The sequence below is a fragment of the Rhagoletis zephyria genome, unplaced genomic scaffold, assembly GCF_001687245.7.
Source record: "Rhagoletis zephyria isolate East Lansing unplaced genomic scaffold, Rhagoletis_zephyria_1.1 Rzeph_scaffold_00123, whole genome shotgun sequence".
Lineage (NCBI taxonomy): Eukaryota > Metazoa > Arthropoda > Insecta > Diptera > Tephritidae > Rhagoletis > Rhagoletis zephyria.
Genome location: NW_016157207.1, coordinates 190,879 through 205,680, shown reverse-complemented (window position 1 = coordinate 205,680; position 14,802 = coordinate 190,879). Strand labels below are relative to the sequence as shown.

Here is a 14,802-nt window from a genome sequence, read left to right as displayed (position 1 = left end):
AATTTACCGGTTGACTGACATTGGAATTTTTTTTCTATTAGAGATGGCGATCGATTATTAGCTATTTACACCTTTCTCCGAGAGCGTGTGTGTCAGAGCTCTGTATTATTTTTTGGCTCTCCGCAGTATATGTAAATATGTAACTAACATGCCAAAATATCAGCCCACAACATCCGAGCAATTAACGCTGTGATCACAAATATTTGCACATTCACAATGCTTTGGCTTTTTACTACATACATTTCCTCCAAAACATTTATACTTTTATGGTTTCTTTGATGAAAAGAGAGTACCTTCCCACACATATAAACATATACGTACATTTACAACCAGCAAATACACGGTAACTAAAAAAAATCGCTGCATTGCAGTCTCTGGCGCTCATTTTATGACAATCGTAAAGTAAAAGGCAACCAAAAAAATATGCGCATGCGCGTATGCCAAGCAAAGCGGTAACGCAATCGCGAAGTTTACATTTCACTTTCGATTTCGTTGGCTGTTGCGTGACTGTGACTGACTGCTGCAGCAGTGGGCATGATGCGGTGGCCAGCAGTCAAGCGTGAGTTAGACGCATACCGCGCAGTGATGATGGCCAAAAGGTAAATAGTGTAAGTTTTTTGCTGTGGGTGTATGTGTGTGATTGTAAATCATTTTTATTTATTTTTTATTTTTTGCCTCGGAAACCATATTCAGTGTCTCCGTTCCAATTTCGTTTGTTGATACCTCACCTCAATAAAATACTTTTTAACTCTCTCAATTTCAAGTCGAATTTTTTTTTTTTAATTTTGATTTCATCTGAGCAATCGATCTGTTGCATAGCTTTGCGCCAACTCTCTGCAAATGCCTGGCTGCATACTCGGCATGCTCATAGATAAGTATGTATGTCAATATGTGTGCGAGCGTGTGTGTGGCTCATATGTGATTTTGTGTGGCATTTTTGTTTTTGAAACTTCGCGCGACACTGTTATTAACCGTTTAGACATTGACGCGCGCGGCTCGTACTGCAACACAACACATTCATGCGGTGTGCACGCATGTAAAACTATTACGAAATAAAACGCTAAAAATCGATTGCAAAACGCATACGAAAACGACGGGCGACGGTCATTGAGTTTGTAATAAGGAAGTTTACATTTCGATGTTCGAGTTCACAAAAAAATAATACTATTTATAGAAGTATGTAGTTAACAAAAAACAAACATATTTTAAACAGTTTCGGTATTACCAGTGTGTCGTTTTGTTTCTGTTTTAATAAACCAAAAAGGGCGTACACTTCATAATTGCAGCACAGTGAGTCAGCTTAAATCAGTAGCAAAGCTAAATTAAATATATCAAAATTAGCTATGCTGTGCTACTTTGTAAAATATGTGAATTATTAAATGCCCAACATTGTGGAAAATTTTGTTTTGGCATCCTCACTCACGAAAAAAATGTGCCTACAGCTCCATTGCGCGTAGGTACTCGTTTCCCATTTACTCTAAATGAAATGAAATTGCATTACTTATGCAAGTAGCGCAATCCAATTTAAGCAACATCAGTGCAGTTAAAAGTGTCGTAAAAGAGCGAAAGAAAATACAAAAAAAAAATAAAAATAAAAAATAATAACAATGAATGCACAGCAAAAAGAAAAACACGAAAACAAAAGCAATTATTAGCAAAGGAAGCAAACATAAATATATATATTTCCGTTCAATTACACCGGTTGTTAATTTATAAGGAAGTGAAATAAAACAAAAAAATTGCTAAATTTCGAATTAGCCAATAAAAAGAGTTGAATTTCAATTGTGAAACGTAACATTCTCAAGTGCGAAGCCAAAGATCCGAGGAAATAAAAGTAAAATAATTTAATAAAATTCCCTCTCGGGCTCAAAAATTCCACCAATTTGGTTTTGTGGCTGCGTGCTTTTTCCACCTGTCACATAATGATTTTGCTTATAGGCAGTCTTCCTGCTACAGCTAAGTTGCCACTGAAAGCAATAACGTTCTTCCTACTCTTCTATTGTATCGGTTTTGCGTATTGCGCGGATAAAACTTATAATAGTGTCTACAATGAAGTTGTTACGCCAGATTTGAAGAATGCGATTAAGAAAGAGCTGCCGAAAGAAGCCAAATTCTTCGACGAGTTGGATTGTAAGTAAAAACAAAGTATAAATATCTTCATAATGGGGCGTAATAGAAGAAATGCAAGTATGTCTAAATGTACTCAAATTTACGAGAAATTTAATTATCAAACTTGAACTTCCCTAACGGAATTTATGCAGCTTTTCGGTTTAGCAAATTTTCGAATATAAGGCTAGCGATAGACAAAAATTTTACGAGGCTCAGTCTTTTGTGACTTGGTTCGTTAGACCTTTCGTCCGATTGACAAGCAACAAGCTCTTTGCTTTCAAGATCAGTACTGCCAATGCAGCACGTCTTATTGTAGAAATGTGATTTAATGCCACAATCCATGGTTGGTTATCTCAGCCAGTTCTTGTATCGAGCGTTTTAGAACTGCTTTATGGCAATCTAAAGGCACTTGGACAATGGGTTGTGGTCAAAGTTGACCTTTTTAGTACAAGGGTAGGCACTCGAAGTGTTACGAATTAAAAATGCTATAAGTTTGTGTATGTCGCTTCTTTTTATTCGAAAACATCAATTCAACATAAGAAATAGTCAAAGTTTAATAAAAATGCTTCACAGAATGCACGAATGTGGTGTGGTGGTATTTGGCCTCAGTACAGCGATGAGCAATATTCATGGCGTTGATTGTTTTATATATTGGTACTTTGGCCTTGAGAATGGAATGGAATTGGTACTTTGGCCATAAAGAAAAAATCCCTTGGGTTTAAGTCCGGTGAATATTGTGTTGCGATGAAATGAAGCTGAACTTTTTTTTACTAAAACGTTGGGTTTCGCAAACTTTATGCGATGGTGACGAATCTTATGGAAATTTCCAAAAATTTCTATCATATTATTTTCGCGCCCAATCAACAACGAACCAATTGTAAAAGTTTCATAACCGGCCCATTTAGGCCTAAGTGTGACTCCATCCGGCACTTTATTGAGGATAGCAATTATGATTATGATATATTTTTTGAGTTCAATATTTTTTTTTTGTTGTTTTTTTATTAAGTTGTAACATCCTAAAGTAAAGGTCTGCTCAAACTTGTGAATGAGGGATACATTTTTATTCTTTATCCAAATAATTCTGATTATCAAATAATTTTTTATTCTTCATTTAAGTAATTCCTAATAACGGATCTGCGCCTGCTGGAACGAGCTTTAATAATTTCTGACGTTCGTAACGAAAAACCATACAGCGCTAGTTGATTTTGCAAAACTACAAAATTTTTAATTTCATAGTGAGTTACTTACAAATTCATTTTTAAACCGCTAAAAGTTTTTTCTTTATCTCTGCTATACTCTTAAAGAACTACACCAGTATTTAGAATTTTCGCAGGCAAGCTTAGAGTAATGTACTGACAACGAATCTTTAGGTTTCAGTAAAGCTAGATTATCCTTGTAGATGGAGAACACCGCTTTCAATAGATAAGCGTTTATGTTAAGCACAGAACACATCTCTACACAATTGCAGGCAGCCACCTGTTGCCTCAGCTCAGCAAAATTTTGGCTTACTTTTTATAGCCGTTGCTTCATTCAGTTGGGTAGCGTATTACAAGTACTAAAGCTAGTCGCTTACCATACAGATTAAAAACTCAACTAGGTTACATCCAATTATATTCAATGTTAAAATGTTGCATTCCGTAAACTAGAAGGTAAGCGATGATCCGCTAAAAACATATCCACTGTAGTCCTTTGGTATCTATTTTTATTCATATAAATAATTTCCATTGTGGTTGTTCTTGTTTTCGACAGGGTGGGTGTACTTATGATATATTTTGGAACGAATTTCCGTCATCCCTTGTCAAATTTGGTTTGCAGACAAACCGGTTTCGGCGTTGTAAATAACTATTTGAACAGCAAAATCGAATAAAAGCATATTTAAGTCGACGAATTCCCAATGAGTCAGTTCAAATGTTGCAATGTCAAAAATGCTAATTAAATGCCAATTAAAACAGCCAAAATATTGCAAAATACACAATCGCATAAGTTTTATAAGCATATGTACACACATAACTAACTCCAAATATACACGCATACCATTCTTAGCGTAGAGGTCAAGGCTGAGTTGCTCAAAATAAAGCTTAAGGCGATTACAATGACAAATCAATAATGAGACAAGCGCACGATAACCAAAATGAAAAAAAAAATATGCGCAGACACAACTCATTCGACCTTGATCTTGGATCGAAACTTATTCGCTTAACTTTTGGTTGTTACACAAGCTATTTCGGCTTTTGACATTTGCGATGAATTATTTTTAAGTATGTGTGCAGGTACTATATAATAACATATGTACATAGATAGCCATTGTCAATTGGTTGAGTAATGAATTTCCTTATAAATTTCAAGCGATTAAAAATGAAACTATTTCAAGGGCAATGTAAAAAATCAAAGAAATTGTTTATAAGTACCTACATAATTTCGTTTAATGTATTAAGTTTACACTTTCCATATAATTTAACATACATTGCAGTAACTAAGCTGGCAAGACACAACTACAAATACATACATATATACGTAAGCTTTATCGCCTCTACAAACTAAATATTTAATACTGTTTTTTACAGAAAGTGCCAGTGTAGCACACGGCGAGGTCAGTTTAAAAAAAGTCGAGTTTACTTGGTGTTTCGAGATCACTTCACACAACACGATATGGAAACATTTGCACTGTTAAACTTCATAGAAATAAATTAAGCACTCCACTAAGAGAAAGCGCTTACTTTCGGCTTCAATGTTGTTTTCACAAAATATTTTTAACGCATAATCAACCATAAGATGGTAAAAGTATTAAAATTTTTGCCAAAAATAAGCGTGCAAAATCGTAGCCGGTAATTAAAATCTAAACTAACAAGCTGCGCATGAGAATATTTTAGAAGCTGCATAAAAGTGAAAAGAAGCAGATTTCCTACATATATGCATTCTCATAGACCAGAACAAAAGTGTGTACGAAAATAAAACGAAAATAATAGGCACGCAGTAAAATATGCTCCAAACGTTAACCGACATATACATACAATTACAAGTAATGAAATTCGGTAAAAATGTTCACTTTTAAGTGATGAGTGAGTTTTTTTGCATGGACATAACAGTTATAAGTTTTATCGCAACAACGTTGTTTCATAACAGTTATTAGATTAAAAGTATATTTTGTTTTGTCAATAAGAGTTAAAACCCAACGTTTGTTTTTTACGTCGTCTGATAGACCTTGTAAGAAATGATATTGAATAAGGTGGATATGGAGAAAAAGATGAAGAGAAAAGTGAGAGATAAGAGCTATAACCCAACGTCTATTTTTTACGTTGCTTAATAACAGTTATTGTCCGACGTTTTTGTTTACGTGGTGAGTTAACCACGTAAACAAAAACGTCGGACAATAACTGTTATTAAGCAACGTAAAAAATAGACGTTGGGTTATAGCTCTTATCGGCGACGTCAGGGTGTGCATATTTTTTGCGCTAACTGTATATACTTTTAGATTTTTTCCCCTTTAACCTAGACAACTTTTGTATATATAAAGTTTTAGCACTGTAGGAATATAATTCTTGCCGCCAGGTGTTGAACTTTGGGGTATGAAGTAATTCAAAGATTACAACGCCGTGCGAGATAAATTCCTTACATGAAAAGAGTGAAGGATAAATTTTGAATGTTACCGAGATTACCCGCCCAAACCTCCTTCCGTTCTACATTAACAACCGAATATATCGCATACCGTTTTCAAAAGTGTCATAACACAAAATAATACGTTCGTCAGAAAAACCGAAAAACTATTACTTTCACTTTACCTTAGGTTTTTTTAACAATTTATAACAAAAACTTGCTCCAGCTTTTGCTGAAAGGTAAATAAAAGCTCTGTGTACATTTTTAGCGCATAATTTCAAAAATGCCAAATTTTGAGTTGTGACTCCTTTGAAGATGGTTGGCGATATACGCCATATGGCTCGGAACTTTTGGATTAGGATACCGGGGGAACTTCGAAGCTAAGCAACTTAACCCTGTTAAAGCGGATCTCTTTTGGTCCAGACTAACCTTTTTGTCTGCAAGCCGTGAGACCAATCATGAAAAAAAGACACGCAGAAGTAAAACTTTTTTCTCGACTCCACATAGAATAAATCGCGCTTTCTTGTTATAATGATGAACATAAGCATACTAGCATCTATGTGCAGTAGGGTGCGCCTTATTTTTCAACTACTACCCACAAAGCAAGACTCGCCCTTGATAGGTTCATTTGGTCATAAATATTCTGCGAAAAATTTTTAAAATCGGTAATGGAAAGAGGGGTCTCGAAAGTCATATATAGTTTCAGCTGGACATCTTAAATATGCTTCTGTGGTTTATCCCAGCCATTGCCTCGAAGATGGCTCCGTGCGAAGCAAACGAATCGAACATTGCTGTAGGCAGCCTTGCTTTTTAATAATTAAAGCCTTTTACATTAAACTGTAGATCAATAACAAGGTTACCTGTAGCTTCAGGAATATCAAGATCAGGGTCAAGAAACTCGCAACTGATACTCTGACCGAGCTTTTTGGCATTCAAATCTTTCAATTGGTCAGTAAGTTTAATTAAATCTAAGTTATAACTGCTATATTATGCATTATTTAACCGCCAAATATATTTGTAAAATAATTTGAAAATTTCCCAGCCCACCAACCTATTAAATGCGCTAATATAAACAAATGAAAATAATCAAACAAATCCGGAACTTAACAGGTGCTGCCAGTTTTCACACTCCACCATGGCGAAATGCCGGATAATTGAGCGAATCGACAAAGAGAAGTTTACTCATAAATTTCAAATTTTTTAATTACTTTTTAATAGAGATATATTAATGCCTCTATTATAGTGTTTAAACAACGATTTTTCTTTTATCATGTTTTATTCAGACACTTCTCCATTCATTTTCCTCTTACTTTAAATTTTTCAATCATAAAAATTGTAAAAAAAATCAAGTGGCTGCGCCTCCCAGCTAACTAGTTGTACATATAATTTTCCAAAGTTTTTCCAAATAAAACTCCCCAACAGCAATCAAACGACACGCAATGTCTAGGAAAAGAAAATAACAAAAAAGCTATAAAAAGTTGCTTAAATTGCTGAGAAAAAAAAAGCAATTGCAAGTTCAATGCCATGCAACTGTTAAGTTTTAAATAAAGAAAAAACGCAGGCGTAGGCAAGTCTTGCAAGGAAAACCGGCGTTGCTCAAAAGCCATGTGCAGTGTACATACATACAAATATTTAATAGAGTGACTAAAATAACAACAACAACCGTAACAGCAACTACACAACTGCACCAACTGTTACTTGTAACTAAAAGCGGTTGTGACAACCAATAAACGCAACTGGTAGTAATAAATCGGTCGCTTTTTATATCCCAACAAAGCGAATGTGGAAGTGCCTGCCGCCGCATGTGGCAGCAACAGCAAGTAGCATGGCAACAAATTATAGTTGTTGGCTGCATTTGTCAACCACATTTGGACACTTCTAATTTTCCGTTTCAGTTAATTTAACGAAATACGGTTTTTATTGCCGAGCTTCGTATTTATTTCAGGTATTTCTTGCTATTTCTCGCTGCAACAATGACATGAGTCTGCTGGCTGGCTGGCTGGCTGGCTGCCTGCCTGACTGACTAGTCGTGCAGCACGTGAATATTATATTCAATTACCATAGCAACAATGAAGCTGTTTCTGGTTTTAGTATAAAAATAAATGCATAAAAAAAATACTTAATAATAATAATTTTTAAAACCATATCGCTTACAATGCAAACATACACATACTACTTTTGACAGCCGCAACAGCGCTGGCAGCTTGTCAGCCGCTGCAGCTGATATATTTATTACTTTAATTTGTTGTTGTGGCACTATGGAAAACAGTTTGAAATAACGATAGGGTAATTTTTATTACTAAATTATTAAACTAGTATTGCCAAGTTTTTGAAAATATTTTCCAGTTTCGGAAATACTAGAAAATAAAAACGTTTCATTTACAGTCCAGTTTTATTAAATAGACAATCTGTTGCAAATTATAGTCTCTACAAGTAGTTAATTGCTTCCTCTTCTACCACCAACTGGCCCTACATCAAAGCCTTAAAATTCGACCGGCCTACATATCGGAGGCGCTCTACTTCACTATTCTATTTAGAATAGGCAGAACTTACAGCGCACAGTAGTTAAAAACCTGACATTTGCTCTTCATAATTCACTGGAGTCTTCATTTTGCACTCCAATTTCATTATTTTTTTTTTAATGAAAGCTTATAAATTTACAAGAGACTACTAGAGTCCGATGTTTGGATTTTCATTTACTGGTAATAAATTTTTTAGTACAAACTGCAGAAAAGTAGCAAATTTGAAGAAGATCGATTAACGTGTTTCAGTTAATAATAAGAACTAGTTGAAAACAATTCTAGGGTTCCCCCAAATGAAAGAAAAATCCAAAAAAATATTTAAAATGTTTATAAAGAAAATTATTAATTAAAAATTAAATTTTTGCATAGTTCTTGGAAAAATGTTGGGTATGCAGTGAAGTGCAAGTTTTAAGTGTATGCGTTAATTATTAATAATTTTTTTCGCTAACATTTCGAGCAAATCTGCTTGCTAAATGGTAAATAAAAGCATTTGTTATATTATTAAAAATCAACGTGAACTCTTGGCCACTTGCAACTTGCTCTTTCCAATACTAAAATTTCGTAAGCTATAAAACTGCATACACAAATTTTTCTAAGAACTAAAAAAAATATTTTAATTTTTATGAATTTTTTACCATTCAAATTGTTTTTAAAATTTTTTTGAGTTTGGGGGAACTCTACGTTTGTTTCTAACTAGTTTTCATTATGTAACATTTATAAACTGGAACAGGAGAATCCATTTTCATAAAAATTGCAACTTTTTTCACTAAAAAATTTAATATAAACATATAAGAATTCAAAAATCGGACCCAACTGGTCTCTTACTAATTTTATGCACTTTCATAAAAAAAAGTATCAAATTCGTTGAAAAATTAAGGCTCCATTCATTTATGAACATTAGATTCCAGTTTTTAGCCACTGTGCAGTTTTGTGCCTTTTTAGAGGTCGATGTCAGTCTTGAAGAAGGGCGTAAATGTATATTTCAAATTTGCTGCTCGCATCACTTTTACCAGAATTGCACCATGGGGAATTACCTTGACCTGGTTTCGAACGGCTGCAAGGTCTTGCAGGAATGGCTATTTATAGCCATTTTCTTCAAGTATTTCGCAAAACTTTGAATACAACATTTGGCCTGTTTAAAGTAAAGCAAAACTCCATACGAATCAGAGGAATTCGACCTTATTAAAGATTTCGACCTATTTTGGCCGAACCGCTTTTTCGGAGCTTTTTTTTGGACTCAGCAAATTTTCCTTTCTAGACTCCTGTAGCAAAATATGAGTTTTCATAAAAAGTGAAGTTAGCAACCTTTTACTCTAAGCTAGCGATAATCAACTCATATTGGTGCTATCTCAAGAGACTCTAAAATCGAAGTGTGTCGACTCAGGTACTATTTTACACTATTTTACACCGAGGTTTACACCGATATAGATTTGTCTTGTTATATGCATGGACGACGAAGTTCGGGTAAAAAAACCATTCGTGGGGAACGAATGCAAGGCCGTTGACGAACTTAGTGAACGGTCAAATGCAGAAGCGCCTGTCCGCACTTAGGGTGAACAACAATCGCAAATCCGCAAAGCAACCAGGCAACTGGAGAAGTTTTTAGTCTCGCCTCAAACCGAAAAACGGACAAATAATAATAAGAAGCAGAAGAAGTATGCAAACAGCAACTAAAATCTTTTTTTAAGGCTCACCAAAGCCATTACTCAAGTAGCACACTGGTATATAAAATGGTGTAAAGTTACGAATTTTGGTATAAATCTGATTAATTGTACCAAAATTCACAAATCTAAACCAAGTTTACACCAGTGTGCTACTTGAGTATATGGGGAACTTAACTTAAATTATATTATATAATGGTGGCACGCAACGCAGTGGACCAATTTTCAACCACTCTCATCACTATCTTCTCTTCAAACACCCTTAAAATTCAGAAACCAAACACTTTTACTAGCTTCTTCAATGAAAAGTTAGCGTTAAATACAACTTTAGTATGAATTTTTTTTCTAAAAGATTGTTCGAATTTGTGTAAATTTTTTTGACTTAACAAGTCAAAAACTCACAACATTATTAAAGTTTAACAGATCCTAGGGCGGACATATCAAAATCTGATGCGGTTGCAGTGCAAGAGAAAACTTTGATGAGATGCAAAAGTAAAAATAAAATGAATAAAATTGTATTAATTTATTGCTTCATGTTAATGGATCAACCTTTCTCCACGCATGTACTTGCACAGAAACATGGAAACAAACTCAAAAATAAATGACCACATCACATAAGCACCATAAAACCGAAAGCTAATTACCGCTTGGGTTCCAGCCATCGCCATCGCTTCTTCGCTACTGGCGAAAAAAGTAAAAACAAGCCAACAATGACAAATTGCTGAAGAGAATGGTAATAAAATACTAAATGATAATTAAGCTGGAAATTACATACACAACGGCGATAGCAAAGCTGAGGTAAGCGAGGAAGTAAATAAAACCAAAATATATAAAAACAATAGCGTAATCTTGAGTTATTTTCTTTGAGAAATAAAAAAAAAAAATGATACATAAATGCAAGGCGAGAATGAGACAAAGCCGAATTAGGAAGAAGCATTACGGCACCATACGAATTTCAAAGGCCTCTGCTTTACTTAAAAAAAAAACTTAAGAAGCGAGCTCGACGTATATAAATCAGCTATGTACCTCGTAATATGCTTTTAAAATCGGCACCAAGCTCAAAATCGCTACGTTTCGATATTGTTTTAACAACGCGTGCAACTTATTTATAACTGCGAGAAGCCAGCTTTTTCCCCCAGCACAGCTGTTGTGTGAAAATAAGTAAACAAAAGACTTAAGGCACAAACTTGAGTTCACAAAAATATTACAGATTGCCAAAATATCTCAAACAAAACATCGTTCGAAATTTTTAAATGCTCACCAGCAACATTTCGTTTATTTGACTCAAATTTCGGCAGCTTTTGTTAACTTTTATTGCACTCAGAGAGCGATCGTTTGAGTTTAGTTGGCAAATGAGCGAAAGAAATGCGGCGAAAGAAGTTGCAGAGCGACTTTTGCCTGAGCCATGTGTTTTCTTAACTTGGCTTAGCTGATTTCTTTACTATGTTTTTCACAGCGCTTTGACTCATTTCTTCGTTGCTGCTTGCTTGCAGAGTAAATGCCGCATGCTTTTGTGGCAAGCTAGCTGGCTGCTACATGCTCGTCGCTGGTGTTTGCCTGACTTTAGTTCTGACTTGAATTTTCCGCTGAACGGTTATTGTGGCAAGCGTGGTAATGTGGTGGTGGCGACTAGCGTGCTCAAGTGCTTTTTAAGAGGCAAATAAAATGCACATTATATGAAATAACAGAAAGTGTATGGATTTGAAACGAAACGAACGAAAATTACAAATTTAAAAAAAAAATAATAATTTACTAAATTAAATAGCCACAAAAAAAATGTCGGAAATCAAAATATAAAGTGATTGCCAAAAGAGCAAGGATTTGGCTTTAACACTTTGAAATTAAGCTAGCGGCATTAAAAACCAAAATAGCTAAAAATGAATTTATTGAAAAACCTAAAAAATTATAGCATAAACGAGTATAAAGTGTAACCGAATTCTGCATCCAATTGTATCAAAATACCGAAAAGAAAGTTTCAGTGTAATTACATAGTGTTGTTGTGCCTCCACTGTTGCCACTACGCATTCGCATGCCATCTTCGTAGTCATTGCCACCACTTTTGCTTTCGGTGCGCAAAACTTTATCATCGTGCGCGCGTGTGTGTGTGTGTGTAAGCGCGTTTTGTTTATTTGCTTTGCTGCTCGAGTAACGACACAAAAAGTGAAAGTCCTCGCCACGCAGGAATTTGCAACGCTTATGAGTCTGCAACGTCTTGAAGCGTAGTGCCTTTAAATTTTATTGAAAGAAAAAGTGCTTCTTTTCAACAAATTTTCCTCAGTGAAGTGTTTTGTTTAACTATAGTATAACAAAAAATATAAATATAAAACCAAAATGTCAAAGTTCACTCGCCGAAGACGCTATGCCAAAAAGGATACTTGGCTGCGAGTGCTACACGTTGTGCTCTGCCTTAGCTTGCACATCTGCAACATAAATACTCTGGCGCATCCCAGTCCAGCACAGGAGCATGATATGCTGATATTGGACGCGCTGTCGAGACGCAGTAGCGGCGGTGGTGGCTACTACAGCGAGGATTCAGTCATGGATATGCTGGCGAGAAGTAGTTTAAAGCAATGAATATTTATTTTAATTTATTTCTTTCAATTCAACTCTGTAGTAGAAACACGTTTTTCGAAAACGAATGAACAAATTTTGGTTCGCGTTTTAGGCTTCGTTTTCTGAGGCCACAAAGCTTGTGTGACTTTATTATTTTTATTTTTTTTTTTTAATACATAGCGCAGATTTGAGAAATGTATTAAAATGCACTATGTCAATTCAAGTTATCTTCCTAATATTTTGAAAAGTTTAGTTAGTGTAGGACAATACATATTTTTTTCTTTTGTTTTTTAAATCATTTCCTTTGCTGGTAGGAAGATTATTCTCGAGTTCCCGTACAAAACCCCGATGTCCGTATGTTGACGATTAAAGTCTGAGATACCAGCGCACTTGCAAAAATGAACTTTCAGTCCTTGGTAATTGATAAAGAAAACTTTAATTCAAATATCGGTGTATTTTGCTTGCGTAAAAAAATAACGACAACTGCTTAAGAGGTAAAGGAAGCATTGTCTGTGCCACGTGTTGAATGCTAGCTACACAGGCAATCTTTTTCAAGTTTTAAAGTTGCTTTAAATATGTAGCATAGCAAACATTTATTTAAAAAAAATTTGAAAAAGAAAAGTTGTTCTTATTTTTTGCTTTCTTAAAAACGAATTTTAAATAAGCTTTTGAAATGTAGATCCATTTACCATTTCGAGGGCAGAATTCAATAAAGAGAGAAAGCGGATTGCAGTTTAGTTACTCCAAAGCTTGCTCCTTTTAACTATTCAGCAGAAAAAGTAGACAATTTTGACATTTAAGATTTGCACTTGAAATTAATAACCATTGTTTGCATTCGTTTTTATAACTAACTGGCATTTTTTCTTCCTTTTTCGCATACTTAAAAATCTGAAGAATTTAAACTTTTTTAATAAAACCACCAATTAAAAAATGGCCCCGTTAGGCACCACTGTGGTCATGGATAATGATTTTTTTGACGTAGAATACGTCTTACCTTAAGGTATGGGGGCTATGTTCAAATGTTGTAGCTGTAATTTTTAGAGCTTCACAAAAACGCTTATTGCACGAGAACTAATAAAGCGATTTCAAAGAAAAGTGTGGCGTTTCAAAGATAAAATTCCAAACCTGTCGACAGATTCATTTTTGTAAATAACCAATTCGGTTTCTGTCGTAAAAACAACGGTAAACATTGCCTTATTTTGGGGTCAATTTTGAGCCTTTAAAGTGCTCTAGCAACTTATTGTTGGCATATATAACTTTCATTTTCGGGATATAGGTTCTTTGGAGCAGTAGAAATATTATCGGGTACAAATTTTATATAAATTTAACAAATATTGAGCATTTTAAGGCAAAAAATTGTTGAAAAAATTTGCAAATTTTTTTCATTACCAAAATGCTCGAAAACCGCTCGAATGATTTTGTTTTTGTTTTCTTTAATCAAAAATTCAAGAGTTTTCCTTTCGTTTGGTATATGGGAAGTATTGGTTGATATCTTCTATATATGTTTATTTTATTCAAATATATGGGCATAAATGATTTTCCATACAAAATCACCTCGTCATCATTTTGCAAACACGTGCATATGTTGGAAGTGTGGGAAGGAGACAAAAAGTATGTATGCGTATGTAATGCGGCTTTTGATAAACAGAGGCGCGCTATTTATAACCTAATCGCAGCGTGTGTACATATGTAAATACATACATACGTACATATGTTGATTGCAGTTAATGTGGATCTGTTTCTATTCTTAGTGTGTGATTTCGTTTTTGACTTGGATATGCTCTTAACCATACCACGTATTCTACGTTTAAATATAGCGGCTGTATCTCCGATACAGCCTGCAGACCAAGACGAAGGCGCTGGACTGTTCCTTTTTTTTTCTTTTTTGTTTGAAAAAATATTAAAATTTTATGACAATCAACAAAAAATAATCATTTCTTAAGTCATATTTTTACTACTTCTTCAGCCATACTAGGTGTTTTTCCAAAACATGTAATATTTATTGCTATTTGTGTAAATCGGAATGAAAGCCTTACCTGGGCACAATAGGCGAGCCTCTACAGCCTCTATGCCTATAGAGGCATAGCCTCTAACAAGCTAATACGTACTTATTTTGTAAATCGTGTTTTCTTAAGCATAAATGTAGATTTACAAGTCGGTTGTTTTTTGAACAGAAACAAATAAAAACAAGTAAGAGCAGCGCTGTCTTCGGCTATGCCGAAGGCTTCATACCTTTCATGAACATCTGCAAATTTTACTTTGACAGATTACTGCTTTTGAATACATCTGCATACATCGATAGAGGAGTTACATACTTATATAAAAAATCGCATCTAAACAATCAGAGGTATGGAAGATATACT

The 14,802-nt window shown here is 34.7% G+C and overlaps 1 protein-coding gene across 5 annotated transcripts in view; it reads left to right on the top strand.

Annotated features, from left to right (window-relative positions):
* The first annotated feature begins 1,704 nt into the window (after positions 1 to 1,704).
* LOC108379465 (serine proteinase stubble) overlaps positions 1,705 to 14,802 on the top strand; it is a 29,325-nt gene continuing 16,227 nt past the window's right edge. For 3 of the 5 annotated variants that reach the window (XM_017635849.1, XM_017635842.1, XM_017635829.1), the window contains exon 1: positions 1,705 to 2,130. In XM_017635849.1, coding sequence (XP_017491338.1) covers positions 1,923 to 2,130 — 208 coding nt within the window. In that variant the 5' untranslated portion in view covers positions 1,705 to 1,922. Of the gene's footprint in view, positions 2,131 to 11,475; positions 12,444 to 14,802 lie in introns of those variants that run through there. The other 2 variants (XM_017635836.1, XM_017635821.1) reach the window with 1 other exon arrangement.